The sequence below is a fragment of the Lissotriton helveticus genome, chromosome 5_1, assembly GCF_964261635.1.
Source record: "Lissotriton helveticus chromosome 5_1, aLisHel1.1, whole genome shotgun sequence".
Classification (NCBI taxonomy): Eukaryota; Metazoa; Chordata; class Amphibia; order Caudata; family Salamandridae; genus Lissotriton; species Lissotriton helveticus.
In genome coordinates, this window is record NC_136065.1 from 1535799 (window position 1) to 1556169 (window position 20371).

Genomic DNA, 20371 nt, shown 5'->3' on the forward strand with positions numbered 1-20371 from the left:
AAGTCAGTTAAAGGACCTTTTATGCACCAGCGTTCGAAATATGTTGTACTTTGTATAAGAAGACACGTGTAGTCAGGTTGTAGGTTTCTTGAAGTCTTCTTTAATAATCCATGTCTAGCAACATCAAACAGGGATCATGTATGTACAACTGTAATCCAGCTCTAGTAACTCCTATGCCAGCCCCTGCCAGCCCCACCAGGAGCAGCCTCCCTGCTGCTCAGCCCATCTCCAACTGTCCCCACTCATCCACACGGGCACAGGGGCATTCCACGCATCACAGGCCCCCGGGTATTCCACGCATCACAGGCACAACAACATTCCGTCACCATCTCTCGCTCTGGCTGAGCAGCTGGGAAGACCTAGGCTGATTTACATAGCCATGTAAATCTCAGGATACAACAATATAAATACAAATAAACTACACTTCCAAATTCAGTTTATATGAGAATAAAAATATATGAAAAATAAAATGTCCTCTGTTCAAAGAATCTCAGAAGTTTTAATTGCAATCTCCCATACACCATTTTACATCCAAGAACTTAATTAGTAACAAGAAAACTGAAGCTCCTGTGGAAGCTGGAAGAGAGCGACCAAGGGTAGAACCCTGGAGCAGCAACAAGCGGGCTGAGACTTCCTCCCTCTGCCGGGGCGGAGGCTGCGACTCCCTCCCTCTGCGGGGCGGAGGCTGCTGGAGCCAGAGATGGACTTCTCTTCTCCTCAGATGTTCTGTCCTTGTTGAAGGGGCAGATGGACGTCTCCCACCTCAGGTCTTGGACCTGTAAACAAATTAGACTCAGGATCAGACATTTCTGGAGAAAGAGCCCCATTCTCAGTCAGACACAGATTATAAATCACAGTGCAGAACAAAAGAGAATTTATTGAACATCACAGAAAAACATTGTCTTAGAGTTCTACTCTGTGTTGATCCCATTGTGGATGCTGTGAGTAACAACATTTAACAGACGCATCTTTTCACAGCTGCAGTATCTGAGCAAACAAAACAGATCCTTTCTTTCGTGCACAGCAAAACATTCCTGTGGGATTATTTGCTTTTTGTTAAAGAGATTTCAGCATGTGATCTTCGAGGGTCAAGAAAATGCCAGCTTTCTGAAAGTGGCATTTTCAAAATTGCAATCTATAATCCGACTTTAGCAATATAGAGGAATTTAAATACAATCCATTTGAGTCCAAACCTGACATCCCTATCTCCTCCCAATCAAAAGTTAACACATGTAATAAGGTTTGCCAATGGCAATTTAGGGCCTACTTGCAGGGTGACTTATATGTATTAAAAAGGAAGATTTAGGCTTGGCAAAAGGTATAAAACTGCTCTACAGGTTGAAACAGCAGGCCTGAGACATGTTTTAAAATGCAACTTCAGTGGGTGAAACAATGAGTGCTGCAGGTCCACAAATGTGTTCCTTGGCAACTGTATATTAATTTGCTTTCTTCACATTTGAACATATTCTGTATTTGTTTATGTGTTTCACTGCAAAATCAATTTTTTTCTTGATTTATGAATTTTTAACTGTATGACAATTCGTTCAGTTGATGTTCTTTCTCTGGCTAACTATCAAATATGATCGCCAATTAAATAAAATGACAAATAAAGTGTCAGGATAAACTAATAAAGTTTCGTTTTGAATATGCTACTTACCAGTATGCATCTGTTCTTGGCATGTAGGGCGGCTAACATTCATATCTATTGCATAGCTCGCCACCTAGTGTTGGGTCCGGATGATTGCACATTGTTGTCCTGGAAGAGTCTTCGAAGTATCACGAGATAGGTGGCTCCTCCCCTGGACTACAGTGCGCATGGGCATCGACTCCATCCTCAGATTGTTTTTAGCCATTGTGGCAAAGATGGAGTGTAATAGTGTAAGCGATGGCCATGCCTAAGAGTAAATGCAAGAGAAGTCTGCAGCCGCTACAGGCGCCGGGGAGGAGGGCGGGTGATATGAATGTCAGCAGCCCTACATGCCAAGAACAGATGCATACTGGTAAGTAGCATATTCAGTTCGAGGCATGTGGGCTGCTAAATTCATATCTATTGCATAGAATACATAGCAGTCCCTCCATTAACGGTGGCCGCCCGTGCCAGCTGCAGAAGTTTGAAAAAGAGTTTTGAGAACAGCCTGTCCTACAGCTGCCTGCTGTTTGGAATGCACATCTACACAGTAATGTTTGGTAAACGTGTGTGGTGTCGCCCACGTGGCTGCTCTGAAAATGTCTTCCAAAGGAATGTTACCCAGGAAAGCCATGGAGGCTCCCAATTTGCGTGTGGAGTGTGCTCTGGGGCGGACCGTTAAAGTACGTTTTGCTTTTTGATAACAAATCTGAATGCACTTAACGATCCACCTGGCTATTCCTGCTTTGGAAATAGGGTTGCCTTTGTGCTGGGCTGAGAAGGCAACAAAAAGTTGCTGTGTCTTTCTAAATTGTTGTGTTCTGTCAATGTAGTACATCAACGCCCTTTTTACGTCCAATGTATGGAGCATTCTCTCCGCTACTGTTTGTGGGTTTTGAAAGAATGCGGGCAGTTCGATAGTCTGGTTGACATGAAACTGTGACACCACCTTTGGAAGGTACTTGGGGTTGGTGCAGAGCACTACCCTGTTTGAATGAATCTGTATTAATGGGTCTTGTATTGTGAGCGCCTGTAGCTCACTAACACGTCTGAGAGATGTAATAGCAATGAGAAAAGCCACTTTCCATGTTAAGAACTGAATCTCACAGGAATGTAGAGGCTCAAAAGGTGGGCCCATCAGTCTAGTGAGGACCACATTGAGATTCCACACAGGAGCTGGTGGAGTTCTGGGAGGAATGACTCGTTTCAGTCCCTCCAGGAAGGCTTTAATGGCAGGCACCCTGAAAACAGAGAGATGCTGCCTGTTCTGGAGATAAGCCGCTATGGCGGATAAGTGTATCCGAATGGAAGCGTAAGCTAGATGTTAGGAATTGATGCATCTAGCGGGTTAATGTGATGTTCTGTACAGTAAATGACAAACCGCTTCCACTTTGCAGCATAGCAAGCTCTAGTAGTGGGCTTCCTTGCCTCTCTGATGATGTCCATGCATTCTGGAGGCAGGTTAAGGTAGCCAAACTCTAAGACCTCAGGAGCCAGATCGCCAGATTGAGCTGTTGCGGATCTGGATGCTGAATGTCGCCATGGTTCTGCGTCAAGAGCCTGGGAGTGAGGTGCAGCCTTTGATGCGGTACCACGGAAAGTTCTAGAAACGTGGTGTACCATGGTTGGCGTGCCCATGTTGGAGCAACTAGGATGAGCGTCATCGAGTGTTGCTTTAGCTTTCTTGCCACCAGCGGAATGAGAGGCGCTGGGGGAAAAGCGTACGCAAATCTGCCTGACCAGTTTATCCATATCGCATTGCCCTGCGACTGTGGGTGAGGGAACCTGGCGGCAAAGCTTTGGCATTTTGCGTTTTCCCTTGTGGCAAACAGGTCTATCTCTGGATGACCCCACTGCTGGAAGTACGGGTGGAGTACTGATGGATGTAACTCCCACTCGTGCATCTGGTGGCTGTACCTGCTGAGCAGATCCGCCATCTGATTGTCCTTGCCCGGGAGGTGTTCCGCCATGAGGAAGATGTTCCTCTGAATGGCCCACTTCCACATGCTCTGAGCCAGATGAGACAGCTGTGGAGAGTGTGTACCTCCCTGCTTCTGGATGTAGTACATGGCTGTCATGTTGTCCGTCCGGATCAACACGACCTTGTTGCACAGATGTACTTTGAAGGACTTGAGGGCCATGAAGATCGCCATCAGTTCTAGGTAGTTGATGTGCATCTTCTTCTGCTGCGCCGACCATAGTCCCTGCACCGTGTAGTGGAGCACATGAGCTCCCCACCCCTGGAGAGATGCGTCCGTCGTCATGATAATCTGTGGCACAGGCTCTTGGAACAGTCGGCCCTTGCAAAGGTTGTGTGGATTCCACCAATGCAGAGAGTTGTATGCCCGACCGGTCACCAACACTAGGTCTTTCAACTGTCCTTGAGCCTGAGTCCACTGACGTGCCAAGCATTCTTGGAGCGGACGCATATGCAACCTTGCGTGCGGGACTATGAAGATGCAGGAGGCCATCATGCCTATCAACTGCATGAACACCCTCGCTGGTAGTGAGTGTTGCGGTCTGAACCTCTGGATTAGCGACTGGATGTTGTCGATCCTCACTGGGTTTGGCTGTGCTGTGGCAGCCAGAGTATTTATCGTCGCGCCCAAATACTGCCGCACATGGGCTGGCTGAAGGTGCGACTTTGGATAGTTGAGTGAAAACCCCAGACTGTGAAGGAGGTGAATGGTGTGGGACATGTCCGCAGCGCACTGCTGAGCCGACTTGGCTTGAACCAGCCAGTCGTCTAAGTAAGGGTAGACATGTATGTTCTGTCTCCTGAGGTGTGCCGCCACGGTCGCCAGACACTTTGTGAACACTCTGGGGGCAGTTGTCACTCCGAAGGGTAGAACCTTGAACTGGTAATGCCTGTTTAGTATGGTGAACCTGAGGTACTTTCTGTGGGATGGGTGGAGTGGTATGTGAAAATAAGCATCCTTGAGGTCCAAGGTTGCGAGGAAGTCTCCCTGGTTTAACAATGGAAGAACCTGCTGTAGTGTTAACATATGAAAATGTTCTGAGAGTATGTACAGGTTGAGGGGGCGTAGGTCCAGAATGGGTCTGAGTGAGCCGTCCTTCTTTGGGATTAAGAAGTACAGGGAATAAACCCCTGTGCCTTCTTCCTCCACTGGCACGAGCTCTATTGCGCCTTTTTGCAGCATCACAAGAACCTCTTGCTGCAATAAGTGCAAGTGCTCTGCTGACATAGGACATTGTCTTGGGGGTATGTTGGGTGGAGTGGACGTTAACTCCAAACAATAGCCGTACTGGATAAGTTTCCTTACCCACCTGTCTGTGGTGATGGACGTCCAGACTGGCAGGAACTGTTGGAGTCTCCCCCCGACAGGTGTTAGATGGTCAGGGGGCAGTGACAGAGAGTCACTGTTTGTTGGCAGCAGAGGAACAGGAACTATTGTTGCCTCTGCCTCTGCCCTTGGCGCTGTTTCCTCTATATCCACCTCTACCCTGTTTGGGGTACGATGACTGTGCGCCACCTCTATTGAATTGCGCCTGTTGTGCCAAGTGTCCTCTGGTAACACCTCTTGTACTTGAGCGACGAAAAGTGTGTCCTCTGAATTGCTGAGACTGAAGTGCACCCATGGATTTAGCTGTCTCAGTGTCTTTCTTGATTTTCTCAAGGGTGGTGTCAACCTCTGGGCCAAACAGCCTGTCCGGATTAACGGGCTGGTTGAGGATAGTTGTCTGTATCTCAGGTTTGAACCCTGAGATGCGGAGCCATGCCTGACGCCTTAACATTACGCTAGTGTTTATCGCTCTCGCTGCGGTATCTGCAACATCCAGCGCGCATTAGATGGCAGCGTTGGAAATGAGCTTGCCCTCCTGTACCAGCATCTCAGCTCCTTCTTTAAACTTGTCTGGAAGGTGTTGTAAAAGCTGTTCTAAGGTATCATAGTGTGCCCTATCATACCTGGCCAACAGGGCTTGTGTGTTAGCTATGCGCCAGATGTTGGCTGCTTGCGCTGCCACCCTTTTCCCCGATGCCTCCAGCACTTTTGACTCTTTGTCCGGGGGAGGAGCTTCACCCGATGTCTGTGAATTTGCCCTCTTGCGGGCATTGGAGACCACCAAAGAGTCTAGAGGCAACGGGCCCCGTATGTAAGTCGGGTCGCCAGGTGCAGGCCTGTACTTTTTTTCTATTCGTGGGTTCACCACTCTTGCCCTCGTTGGTTCTTTGAAGATGTCTGTGGCATGCTTGAGAACCCCTTTGAGCATAGGAAGTGTCTTCACAGTTTTTTCCGATGCAGAGAAAGTGTCGAACAAAAAGTCAACTTCGGCATGCATTTCTACCTTATGGTTAGTAGCCGCCCTTTCGATCAAGGCATTAAAAGCCGCAGAGTCTTCCGTTGGCGAAGTTTTAGCACCATAAACCTGTGGGTCCTGGACCACTTGCTGGTCCCCCTGATCACCAGAGTCTATCCATGAGTCCTGCTGCTCATCAGGATCATTATTGTCTGGGAAGTTATACTCCTCATTTTGTTCACCTTCCCCACCATCTGAGCAAGTGGGTGAAGGTGTAGGACTCCTCCTAGGCCTTTGTGGAATGGGCTCAACGAGTTCTGGGGTTTCTAGTGCTGGCCTCTTTTTTTTTTAGAGGTATCACAAACGACTCCAAGGGCTGTGAGGTTCCGTGACGATTTTACTCGTGTTTGTAACATTGTCGTAAATACATAATTTTGGTATCAGTGAACCGCAAATGATCCATTTAGTATATCCTGGTGTTTTCGCTATGCTACGAGCAAGAGCACTCCAGTTACAAACACATTTCTGTTCTTCCCGTGGCATCCATCTTAGAACACGGAAGCCATTTTGTATTCCTTGCCCTCACATAGTCAATGGACACGCAATGACCTCTTTTTCATTAAAGGACACGTAGGCTTTAACCGGCGATTCACCTTGCTAGTGACACGTGCACCTTAGGCCAGCAACGCTGTAGCAGCATGACTCGGCAAGAACTGCCTCCCCAGCCTGAGGCCAGTCCTGCTATACTGGTTCTTGTGTTCGTTGGCCTGATCATGATTAGGCGGCCGAAGCTGGTAACCGTGCCCATTTACGACCCACAAACATTTCTTATCCTGTCTTTCTATCTTCTGCACCTGGCTCTGCTCCTTTCCTTCTGGGCCTTTATTAGGGGGAGGTAACGAAATTTACGATGAGGCGGTCCGGGTCTTGAATGAAGAATTGACATGGGATTATGATGGACTAGTGGGAACCCCTCATTTGTAATGTTTTGACATCAGATACTGTTGACGATCCCTGTGCAACGCCAAATATTTATTGTTTAAGACACGAATGTTTAGAACTGTGGTAACATGTAAAGAATTTGCCTGAAGCCCAATATTTAGTATATAAGGAGCAACCCTCTTTGTACAAATCGAACAGGCTCCTAGACACTGCCCATGTGTAGTTTCTGTGACTTCTGTGTCCCTGCAGTAATAAACCTTTGGTCTTTGACGCCACCATCGAGAAGCCCGTGTTTCTGTTTGTTTGTGCACCGAGACAGGTGGAACTCCGGGGTCTTCGGGTGTTATCCCTGACACCTCTGGACGGAACCAAAAAGTCCAGAACTCCAATTGGCGCCCAACGTGGGCGACGTCATTCGGTACCGGTCCAAAAGCCTGAAGAGTTCGAGGAGCTTCGTGTGAAGATTTCAGAGGGAGGCGCCCCACTTCATCGATCCCGGCATATCGCAAAAGTGGCCCCGACGTTCTCTTCCACGAGGGTTCCCGTTCAGACGGCTGCAGTGGTCCGTTGCCTTGACCGTCGCCCTGTCTTGGACCCGAGGTGCAGTCCTCAGTACGGCGAAACGTGACGGGTTTCTCCTTGGTGACGTCTTCAGTGCCTCAGTTAAGTATTTAGTGGTTGCTAGTTGGTTATTTTGTAAGGGTTGCTCCTATTTGGATAATCCTTTTAGTTCTCAGTTCAGTTCAGTTCTGTAAGGTTATCACTGGTTATTCTGGTTACGATAATCATTCTGTTCAGTTCAGGTATCGATACATTTGTCAGTTCTGGTAGGCCTAAGTTCTTGGTTCGAGTGCGCATCTTTTCTGTTTGTGTCTTGTTTGTTTTGTGTTCCGGATTATAAAATGGTAAGTCGGAAAAATCGTATATTGTCTTGTTTTAGTTGCAACAGTGATTCCCAGTTGGAGGACTCGTGTTTGGTTCCTCCGATTGGAACTCCCCTTTATGATCTATATTGCAAATTTGGTGTGGGCCCTATCTCTTATAACGAGGTATGGCTCCGCTACACAGAGAAAGATGGTGTCCTTAGTTGGCCACTACATGGTAGTTTTGAACCTGAAGTTCTCGATAATCTAGAAAGAAGATTGTTTAAGAAGAAAGCCCGGCCGGCAATGTTTGATTCTTTCCGTTATTGGCGAAAAGAATCTAAACAGAGAGAAATTAAAAAGTTGAAGAAAGAACAGAAAGAGCAAGAGTTGACTTTAGAACAGTCTGCTAGACAGCTGCAACTCAACGAGTCTGAGAAAGCGATGGAGGTGGCCGATAGAGAGCGTAATTTAGCGATAGACAAGTGCTATCCTGCTTTGCCATCGAGTACGGCTAAGATAGTAGAGGACCCTGAAAAGGATCCCCTGTTGTCTTACTTGTTACGATCACCCCCACCGTATGCACAGGGTGCTACGGCTCCACCTATACCGAATGTTCAATTACCGGTTGCTGGACAATCTGGTGTCCCTGTTCCCGCTCCCCTGAATCAAGTTCCTGTACCTCCTGTGGTCAATATTAATGTTCCTTCGACAACCCCTCTTCTAGGGTTGCCGGCTTCTTTACCTATGCCTGTGTCGCTCACCCCTGCTACTTCACAAGCTATTTTTCCTGCTACCCCTACTGTTCCTGATCTATCTGTTCCAACTGCTACTCTATTCACTGCCTCTGTTAATATTATGACTCCGCTTTCTGTTCGTCGAAGAATCACTGATTCTGTCTCCAATATTCTATCTCCCTTCTATAAAACTCTGATTAAGACTCCTACCTCTGACTCTGTGCAGAGACGTAGTCAGCTTCCCAGTACTGAAGAAAAAGGAATATTAGATTCCACTGCTCTTAGATGGGTTTCGAAAGTTGGAAGATATAATGTACAAAATGTATTAGATACATTTATGCAATGGAACGAACCGACACAACGATATGTGTTCGATGAAATGTGTTTCCTTCTACGTGAGGAATTGGAAGAGGATGACCCTGAATCAAATCTAGGAGAATTAATTAATGTTCAGAAAGAGTTTGCTGCAGGTATGATAGTTGGACAAAATATAAAAGAAGCGATGGAACTGATTCTAAGTTATAGGAATGACTCATCCCTTCGTTCACCGAGAGAATTAGAAAAACGTAGTACGAAACGAAATCGTCAATATCCAATGAGAGAGGTTCCACCAATTTGGCGTGAAGCTGTGCAAGCTAATGCAAACCTTGGTATTGCAGCCGCTCCGGCCCAATTCCAGAGAGTCTGGATACATATTCCATGGAAGCGAGCTGAAGTATTAGCAGTGAAACAGGCCTTGCCAGATCCGCGTAAAAATCCTGCAGGGTACTACAAAGAGTTGGCTCAAACAGTTGACGCTTGTGTATTGAATCTTGCTGACATAGATCTGCTATTTGGTAATGTAGTACCGCAACCAATTTGGGCTAAAATTCGTAAAGAGAATCATCCAGTTGCCCTAGGTGGTGACTGGGCAGCTATAATTGCAGCGGATGGTCAACAAATAGGTGGTTCCAAACCTGAACCTTTAATTGCTAATTTGCCTGGTAGAATAATCGATTTAATGAAAACCTTGATGCCAGCATTACGCGTTAACTGGGACAAATTGTCCGCGTGCAAACAAAAGAAAGACGAAAGCGTCTCCGACTTTTTCACAAGATTCGAAGAGACTTTCGTGGATCATAGTGGTCAGGATATGAGCACAGAAGGAGGCCAGAGATTATTTGTTGATAAATTTGTGCACAATCTGTTGCCAGAACTTAGTGGTAAATTAAAGAATTCTGAAAGTGCGTGGGCTGTCTCTACGACTGCGCAAATACTTGCGACTGCTCAGTACTATGAAAATAGGGATAAAGAAGAGAAGGAAAAATCAGATAAAAAGACGAAAGATTTAAAAACTAAAGTACTTTTACAGCAAGCTTATCCGCCTCGCATGAATCAGACGAATATGCAGCAAGGGTCATATCAAAGAACGGATTATAATTTTCAAAGGCCACAATACCAATGGAATCAATGTGCTTATTGCAAAAAGGAAGGTCATTACAAAAGTGAGTGTCCAGTTCGAACGCAAAATAATGCTGCGGCAGCTCAGAGAGGTCGTGGTAGTTCTATGCAAAACTCTAGAGGTCGAGGACGAGGTGCTATGCCTCCGCAGACGAGTGATCGCCCCTCTAATTATTTCGATCAGCGAAATGGACAATCTGCCCAACAGAATAGGTCTCCACAGTATCATGTCGAAGACTATTATGAAGCTAGTGAGGAAGTTCAGCAAGGAGAATACTAGGACAGCCATGGACAAAGAGAGGGAGTAGTATCAGTTCCAGTAGATCAGAGTGGGCCTTATGTCGCAGTAGCAACATCAGGTATAGTCGAACCGTTTCTGTTGGATACTGGTGCAGCAAAAAGTTCTATCATTCATGCGAAACTCCCTGGCGCACCTTTGTCTGGCTCAACAAACGTTTCAGTAGGTTTTTCGGGCGCCCCTGTTCATAACCCTGTTTCTGGTCCTTTGTTGATTTCTGTTGGACCCCGTCAATTGAAAGCACCCCTGATTTTGACGACAGGTTGTAACGAAAATCTGCTTGGTTTAGACTTGTTAAAACGCCTGTACGCGACATTGTACTGTTCTCCAGCAGGAGTACAGCTTACGTTGGGTAAAAGAATAATCTCCCCGATGTACTTGTCGATGGATGCGCTCCCACCAGAGCTGCGTTCACTCCCTGATACTCTTTGGGCGACTGGTCCTAATGATGTAGGTCTATTGGAAATTCCACCCTATGTAGTAACTTTGAAAGCAAATGTCAAACTTCCACGAATTCCACAATACAGAATCTCTAGTGAAGGCGAGCGAGCGCTCCTACTGATAGTACAAGACCTGATCAAGAAAGATGTTGTAGAAGAGACTAGAGGTAATGTCTGTAATAGTCCTGTACTGCCTATTTTGAAACGAACTGACCCTACAAAGCCTCCAGTATATAGGTTCGTAATTGATCTCAGAGAGGTTAATAAAATTGTGATCCCACAGTTTCCTGTGGTTCCAGACATTACTGCATTGTTAACGTTGATTCCTGCTACAGCAGCATGGTTTTCGGTTGTCGACTTGAAAAATGCCTTTTTCAGCATTCCGATAGCCGAGGAAAGCAGAGATATCTTCGGTTTCTCTCTAGGAGGACGAAGTTTTAGATTTAAACGCGCTCCACAAGGTTATTGTGAAAGCCCATCCATTTACAGTCAAGCATTAAAAAGCCAGTTAGATTCCTTCGTACTTCCTAGTGGTTCTGCTTTAGTACAGTATGTCGATGATCTTCTAGTGGCTGCCGATGACAAGGAAACTTGCAAAACAGCTACGATTTCTTTATTGCATCACTTGTCAGATTTGAATCACAAGGTGTCACCTTCAAAAATGCAATACTGCTGCCAAGAAGTGACCTACCTAGGTCATCTCTTGTCAAAGGAGGGAAGGAAGTTGACCCCAGAGAGAATAAAAGCAATTACACAGATGAACGTTCCTAGCACGCAGAGAGAAGTACGTGCCTTTTTGGGTATTACCTCATACTGTAGGCAATGGATCCCAAATTTTTCTCTTCTAGCAAAACCATTGGTAGCCTTGACTGGGAAAGGTGTTCCGAGTCCGGTACCATGGTCTGCTGAATGTCAGCGGAGTTTTTCTGAGTTACGAAATGCACTGTGTTCAGCACCTGTATTGGGTACACCCGACTACAGTAAGCCATTCACGCTCTACGTCCACGAGAGAGAAGGTTGTGCATTGAGTGTTTTGACGCAGAAATTTGGTGATAAACAACGCCCTTGTGCGTATTTTTCATCAACATTAGATCCAGTAGCTAGAGCATTGCCTAGTTGCTTGAGAGCTACAGCCGCAGCTGCAGCTTCCATTCGACAATCTGCTGGTTTAGTAATGAACAACATGCTAGTAGTCATGGTTCCTCATGCTGTGGATACACTCATGAACAGAACCAAGACGCAACACCTTACCAGTGCTAGATTATCAGGTTATGAACTGACACTGTTAGCTAGTCATATTCAGATCAAAAGATGCAATGTATTGAATCCAGCAACATTGTTGCCGACTAGCGAAGAGTCGAGTGATTCCGAACCACACGACTGTTGTTTCAGAACTGAGGAAGAAACAAAAGGACGAATCGATCTAAAAGACACTCCGTTGTCAGAACCAGATGGCACGTTGTATGTTGACGGGTCTTGCTTCAAATTGGAGAATGGTGATGTGACTGCTGCTTATGCAGTAACAACTTTGAGTACGATTGTGGAGACTGCAAGAGTGAGTCAGAATTCTGCCCAGGCTGCAGAATTGATCGCGCTAACAAGAGCGTGCGTTTTAGCTAAGGGAAAGAGAGTGAATGTGTTCACAGATAGTCAGTACGCGTTCGGCGTGGCCCATAGTTTTGGCCGTTTGTGGAAAGAAAGAGGTTTCATTACGTCCCATGGGACTAAGATTCAACATGGTCAGCTAGTTAATGACTTGTTGGAATCTCTAACCTTGCCGACTGAAGTTGCGATTGTGAAATGCAGTGCTCATAAAGCAATCACGGATGATGTTGGTCGTGGAAATGCTTTTGCTGATGAGATCGCAAAACAGACAGCTAGAAATATGATGAGTAGAATGTATGTTGCAACGTCTGCAAGATGGATTTCTGAGTCTGGAATGTGTGAGAACACAGTGGAAAGCGTGAAGGAAATTCAGAAAGAGGCGACTGAGGAGGAAAAACTTGCATGGAGAGAGAGCACGGGTAAATTGGACTCGAGTGGGTGTTGGATTGACTTGTCGGAACAACAGCGTTGGATGTTGCCTGATGCGTATGTGCTTGCAGTAGTAACGATGGCACATGGAACAGCGCACATCAGTTCAAAAGGGATTTGTAAGATGTTGGCTCCGGTCTGGAAGAATGACGGGATTAGTAAGTGTGCAGAGAGATTGGTGAAAAATTGTATGGTATGCCTGATGCATAATCCTGGCAAGGGAATCCCCACACCTGCAGGTCACTTCGCTCCTCCTTCCTGCCCCTTTGAGGTGATCCAGCTAGACTTCATTCACATGGATCGTTGCAATAATCTGAAATACGTCCTAGTGGTAGTTTGTGCTTTCTCCAGATGGATCGAAGCATACCCACTGAAGGACAATACTGCCTTATCCACTGCCAAAATTCTTCTTAAAGAATACTTCCCCAGATACGGAATGCCACGGATTGTATGGTCAGACAACGGAAGTGAGTTCGTAGGGAAAGTTATGCAGAGTGTGTGTGCCGGCCTAGGGATTAGACAGAAATTTCATAGTGCGAATCATCCCCAGTCCGCGGGTTTAGTCGAGGGTTACAATGGCACCCTTAAACTGAAACTCGCTAAGATACAAGCATCCACGGGTTTGTCCTGGCCAGACGCATTGCCTCTGGCTTTGCTATCAACAAGAGCAACTGTACATTCTAGAGTAGGGCTTAGTCCTTACGAAATAGTTTTTGGCCGTCCTGCAAATGTTTGGGGGGTACCTAGACCGAAAGAATTTAAGCAGCTGGAATACCCAATGTTAATTGATTACCTTTTCGACTTGACTGCTAAATTGAGTCTTATTCACCAACAGGTTTTCGATGCATTGCCAAAGCCACCGGAGAGTCCAGGCCATCAGCTGAAACCGGGTGATCAGGTGGTCATCAGAAATTTTGCAAGAACAAAAAATCTTCAGCCCAGATTCATTGGCCCATTCCAAGTCCTGCTAGCAACGAGAACTGCTATTCGTGTGGCCGGAAGGAAAAATTGGATCCATACGACACATGCTAAACGTGTGCCTCTGCCACTTCCTTACGACAACTGGGTAAAGAAAGGAATCGGTGCCTCTGAAACGGAACAAGTCCCCAGGTTCATACCTTTCAGCGATGCAGAACTGATCAAGGATTCACCAAATTCTGACTCTCCTCCTGAAACTGCTCTTTTGAACCCTGAACATTTGTCATCCACACCCAATGAACATTTGCCATCTGCACCAAAAGAACATTTGCCATCTGCGAACGTGAACATTGCAACGTCAGCTGAAAATACATTGTTTCCAGATCAGACAGCTCCTGCAAAACTGAGATACAACTTACGTTCTCGCAATATGGACAAATAAAGCAGGAAACTGCCTATTTTCAGATTTGAATTTGCTATACATTGCCTCCAGCCAGGAAGTTTGCTAATACTTTGTATTGTTTCTTTTTTTGTTTTAAAATTGCCTTGCCGTCTGGGTAGCCGTAGGGTCGTGGCTGTGTGCCTAGTTGAATCTGCGGGGGTCCGACACAAGGTCGATCTTTCTGTTAGTTCTGGGAACTCCCAGGGCTGATAGAGGCATTTTCATCTACGTACACATCATCAGTGGTCGCGAACGGTCGTAGAAGATGGAGCTTCCTGAGCTACAACGAGAAAATGTAATTTATGTTCGCAGAAATAGACTGAACAGAATACTACACAGCAAATGCTTTCTAATGCAATGTGCAGTTACATTTTTAATTGTTTTGATAACGTTGGTGGGCGGAATCGTCTTTGGTGTACATTTGATTTTTATGCCAGTAACTACAGTACCTTCCCTTGATCCTACTACTTCTACGGTTTCTTCTATGCATTCTTTTCACTCATTTCCTGAACACGAACAAGCTCGACGCTCAGAATTTATTAACAATACATTTGTACAGCTCTTGCATCAACACCAACTGATAGTTAATACTACAGACTGCTGGGTGTGTGGCTTGATACCTCACACTATGGATAAAGGCATTCCCTATCTAGTCTTGCCTTTCAGCTATAATGGATCATTTCAGGCTTTTCAGACCATTTTTTCATATGCCCTTGAGACCTATCCTCCGCGTCCACCACGGTCCACTAAATACAACTCAGCCAACAAAGCTTTAGTCCAGGGAATTATTGATATGATTAAAGACGTCAATAATACTCCATCTTATCCTAGAGATGAATTACTGGTGTATTTGAGTTGGAACTCTACAGAGTATCGCCTTAGTTTGGGAGAAAGCAAGCGTAAAAGCTCCACTTCAGTTTGGGTCGTGCCTCACCGAGGTCAGGTCTGTTTGCAAGGAATTGGGAGAAATCCGAGAGCTCAGCTAGGGAGGAGTGAGTGCGTTGAGACTTACGTATTTCCATCTAACTCCTCCCCTGCCTTTCTGACTGCTAGGGGTACCTACTTCATTTGTCAGGACAGAGCATATACATGGCTGCCTGCTGACTTTTCAGGTTCATGTTATATTGCTCGATTGTTACCCCCGACATACACTGCTTCTTCAGATTATCACAAAACCAGAGTAGCAAGAGGTGTCTTCAGCAAGGAAGATACCGCTGGCCAAGAAGCTGGAGACTTTTTCAAAGGTTTCCTTCCGTTTTGGGGGCCTATGGCCAATAGTAGAAATCTTCGTCAACTAACACGGGTAGTTGAATCTACTATTACAGAAACTGCAGGTGCCCTTAGTAACTTAACAGCTGAACTTCAGGCGGATCGTCTCATGACGTTGCAGAACCGTATGGTTCTAGACGTAATACTTGCAGATCGAGGTGGGGTATGCAGAATGATCCAATCGAGCTGCTGTGTCTTTATTCCAAATAATGCTCCAACAGTCTATGAAGCAATCTCTAAGCTACATAAGATTTCCGACTCTATACACGTAGATAAGGGAAACTGGTCCTTCATGGAGTGGTTTTGGACTCTGGTATCAGCGTGGGGATGGAAGGTTCTGATGGTCATTGGTGTCATCCTAGTATTTCTGTTCTCGTGCTGTCTTATTATCCAATGTGGTCCCGCTCTGTGTAGCCTCTGTGCTGCAACCTGTTTCAGAAAACCACCTGCATTAGGAGAAAAGGCACGAGACAGGATGATGATACAACAACATGTCACTAACCTAATGAGCATAGAATTAGACTCTGACTCTGATATAGACTGAGTAATTGCCTATGTAAGGGCAAAAGGAGGGTCTGAGGTTCCGTGACGATTTTACTCGTGTTTGTAACATTGTCGTAAATACATAATTTTGGTATCAGTGAACCGCAAATGATCCATTTAGTATATCCTGGTGTTTTCGCTATGCTACGAGCAAGAGCACTCCAGTTACAAACACATTTCTGTTCTTCCCGTGGCATCCATCTTAGAACACGGAAGCCATTTTGTATTCCTTGCCCTCACATAGTCAATGGACACGCAATGACCTCTTTTTCATTAAAGGACACGTAGGCTTTAACCGGCGATTCACCTTGCTAGTGACACGTGCACCTTAGGCCAGCAACGCTGTAGCAGCATGACTCGGCAAGAACTGCCTCCCCAGCCTGAGGCCAGTCCTGCTATACTGGTTCTTGTGTTCGTTGGCCTGATCATGATTAGGCGGCCGAAGCTGGTAACCGTGCCCATTTACGACCCACAAACATTTCTTATCCTGTCTTTCTATCTTCTGCACCTGGCTCTGCTCCTTTCCTTCTGGGCCTTTATTAGGGGGAGGTAACGAAATTTACGATGAGGCGGTCCGGGTCTTGAATGAAGAATTGACATGGGATTATGATGGACTAGTGGGAACCCCTCATTTGTAATGTTTTGACATCAGATACTGTTGACGATCCCTGTGCAACGCCAAATATTTATTGTTTAAGACACGAATGTTTAGAACTGTGGTAACATGTAAAGAATTTGCCTGAAGCCCAATATTTAGTATATAAGGAGCAACCCTCTTTGTACAAATCGAACAGGCTCCTAGACACTGCCCATGTGTAGTTTCTGTGACTTCTGTGTCCCTGCAGTAATAAACCTTTGGTCTTTGACGCCACCATCGAGAAGCCCGTGTTTCTGTTTGTTTGTGCACCGAGACAGGTGGAACGCACGAGACAGGATGATGATACAACAACATGTCACTAACCTAATGAGCATAGAATTAGACTCTGACTCTGATATAGACTGAGTAATTGCCTATGTAAGGGCAAAAGGAGGGGCTGAGGTTCCGTGACGATTTTACTCGTGTTTGTAACATTGTCGTAAATACATAATTTTGGTATCAGTGAACCGCAAATGATCCATTTAGTATATCCTGGTGTTTTCGCTATGCTACGAGCAAGAGCACTCCAGTTACAAACACATTTCTGTTCTTCCCGTGGCATCCATCTTAGAACACGGAAGCCATTTTGTATTCCTTGCCCTCACATAGTCAATGGACACGCAATGACCTCTTTTTCATTAAAGGACACGTAGGCTTTAACCGGCGATTCACCTTGCTAGTGACACGTGCACCTTAGGCCAGCAACGCTGTAGCAGCATGACTCGGCAAGAACTGCCTCCCCAGCCTGAGGCCAGTCCTGCTATACTGGTTCTTGTGTTCGTTGGCCTGATCATGATTAGGCGGCCGAAGCTGGTAACCGTGCCCATTTACGACCCACAAACATTTCTTATCCTGTCTTTCTATCTTCTGCACCTGGCTCTGCTCCTTTCCTTCTGGGCCTTTATTAGGGGGAGGTAACGAAATTTACGATGAGGCGGTCCGGGTCTTGAATGAAGAATTGACATGGGATTATGATGGACTAGTGGGAACCCCTCATTTGTAATGTTTTGACATCAGATACTGTTGACGATCCCTGTGCAACGCCAAATATTTATTGTTTAAGACACGAATGTTTAGAACTGTGGTAACATGTAAAGAATTTGCCTGAAGCCCAATATTTAGTATATAAGGAGCAACCCTCTTTGTACAAATCGAACAGGCTCCTAGACACTGCCCATGTGTAGTTTCTGTGACTTCTGTGTCCCTGCAGTAATAAACCTTTGGTCTTTGACGCCACCATCGAGAAGCCCGTGTTTCTGTTTGTTTGTGCACCGAGACAGGTGGAACTCCGGGGTCTTCGGGTGTTATCCCTGACACCTCTGGACGGAACCAAAAAGTCCAGAACTCCAGCTGGGAAGTAATTTTCCTCTTGTAGAGCGTTAATTTTCCCGTCTCGGCGTCGATATAATGTTCAGATTGCTCCTCCACTGAGGGCTGTCGACCGAAACGTCCGCTTAGTTGCGTTTGGCCCGATTCTTCTGATCCCTTTGGCACCGACCGAGGTGCAAAGGCCTTCGGCGCCAACTTCGGCGGTAGAGTATAGAGTATTGGCGTCGAAGTCATCTTCGGTGGGGCTATCGACTGGGGTATCGAGGGCGTTTTCGGCTCCGACGTCAACCCCTTTTCTCGTATCTGTTTGAGGGAGTCCGAGACTTGTTTTGTAAACGAAGCGGATGGCTTCGTTGATCCGACTGATGACCTCGGCCCTCCACCAGGGGAAGATCCGAGCGTCGACGTTTTTTCTTTGGGTGCCGGATGCTGAGACGGTCCCTCGACAACAGCACTCCGGTCCCTCGCCACCGTCTTAGTCGTCGACTCCGCTGGCTTCGGATCGTCCGCCTTCTCTTTGTGCTTCGGGGGTCCAGACTTTGGCTCGGTGCCCTTCGCGGACCTCTCCTTGACCGCCTGTTTGCCCGTTGGCGCGGTAGTCTTGGTTGAAGGCGTTTCGACAGTCTTCTTCAACTTCGAGTCGACTCCTTTGCTCGACACGTGCTCGACGACCTTCTTCGAGCTGTGTTCCTTGACCCCTTTCGGCACTTTACCCTGTTCGACAGCCTTCTTCGGCTTCGATGCCACCGAAGACGACGGCGTTGATTGTGTCGCAGACGTCTTTGGTTTCGATGGTGTGTCGGCCATCTTTGTTGTTTTCGATTCCGATGTTTTTAGTTTTGGTTTCGATTTAAGTAATGGAGGCTCCGCTGGTGTGTCCATAGCCGGGCCAGAAGGCGGGGCCAAGGATTGAGGTGTAGGGTCGTGGGTAAGGCCGTGCGGCGATCCCGTGACCTGAGCCTTAGTAATTGTACGTACGGGGCATAGCTCATACTCCGAGCTATCTTCCATGGCCCCATAAGCTTCCTCGTCGTCCCCTACCTCCTCAACGTTTTCGTCTAGGTCCTGGCCCTCGACGGGTTCTCCGTAGTCGGCCTCGACCTCCGCCGATGTAGGTGAGATCTGCAGGTGAAGCGCCTGCTCTTCTACTTCGGGGTCTTCGAAGATGTTTACAGGTGCCGGCGCCGATCGCTGGGCCTCCAGGCGCGCCACGCGCCGAAGCTTGAGCGTCTTCTTCGACCTGAACTGCGAACAGGCCATACAGTTGGCCTCGTTGTGGTCCGGCGACAGGCACTTGTTGCATACAGGATGCACGTCGATGTGTGGGTACTTTGAACCGCACACGGGGCAGAACTTGAACGGACTCCGTTCCATCGTAGTATCGCCGGGGTCTTGCTGCGTCGACAGGGCCTCGATGACCGAAGAGTCACCCGACTCTCCAGATATCCGACTCGAAGAGTAGGAATGAACACGAGACCGAACGCTAATAATACCGATGAGGCAACGAAGGCCTTTTGGCCTTAAAGAAGTTGTTTTATCGATTCCGAACAGGAGACGTCGAAATCACATCCGAACCCAATGGCGGAAAAAAACAATCTGGGGATGGAGTCGATGCCCATGCGCACTGTAGTCCAGGGGAGGAGCCACCTATCTCGTGATACTTCGAAGACTCTTCCAGGACAACAATGTGCAATCATCCGGACCCAACACTAGGCGGCGATCTATGCAATAGATATGAATTTAGCAGTCCACATGCCTCGAACATCCTTGTTTAAGCATTAATTGTTTGAAATAATATCAGAGGCATAGGTAAACCTCCCTTTTCTCAGCAGTTCCACTGATAGCATTTCACTTAAAGGCTCTGGGTACATATTGTACCATATACTAGGGGCTTACAAGTAAATGTTCCAGTTAGCAGGAAGATAAAAATATCTCAATATCTAAACAGATACCGCTCTGACCACTCCCCTCCACTGCTAGAACACGGCTCTACTCAGGCCACACCTCAGGTCACCACATGGAGGCTGGATGTCAATTTCCTAACAGAAATTCATAATACAATAACTACTTTCATGATAGCAATTAAACGGGATACCTTTAAATGTTGCTAAGGGAGATGTGTATGAATAATATGGAATGGAATCAAAGGCGCTGTACAAGAGGTAAGAGTGAGATTGCTGCAGAAGCAAGAGGTTCCCTTTCCTTGTAGTGCACTAGGAGCAGGGAGGTGTCTGGATCCCATCCCGGGGGCCGCCATCTTAGGTCGGCTCTTTCACCGCCAGCTTTAATTGCTTTTATGATTTTCTTTCGTACTATTTCAGTTTGGTTCTTGTTTTAATTTACTTTCCTTGTCCCAGTCCTTCAATCTGGGAGGGGAGGTTCCCTGCCTGAAGAGGAGCGCTGGGTCTCCACTTCCCGCTTTGTGTTGTCCACCAAGTCTTGACGGAACATAGCCACGCTCTTTTGGAGGCGGGCTAAATAATTATACCAGCTGCGCAGATGCACCGCTGGCGTGCCAAAGGCAAGCCCGTTTGCGCCTAGACAGTGCCAGGGCCCTGAACCCCCGTCCCTCACATCTTAGGGGTCCTGAAA

The 20371-nt window shown here is 46.7% G+C and overlaps 1 protein-coding gene across 1 annotated transcript in view; it reads right to left on the bottom strand.

Moving 5' to 3' along the window:
• Positions 1-479: 479 nt before the first annotated feature.
• The window catches only part of LOC144754042 (H-2 class I histocompatibility antigen, alpha chain-like), a 150252-nt gene continuing 130360 nt past the window's right edge, over positions 480-20371 (bottom strand). The window contains exon 4 of the mRNA XM_078641554.1: positions 480-776. Coding sequence (XP_078497680.1) covers positions 718-776 — 59 coding nt within the window. The 3' untranslated portion in view covers positions 480-717. The remainder of the gene's footprint in view (positions 777-20371) is intronic.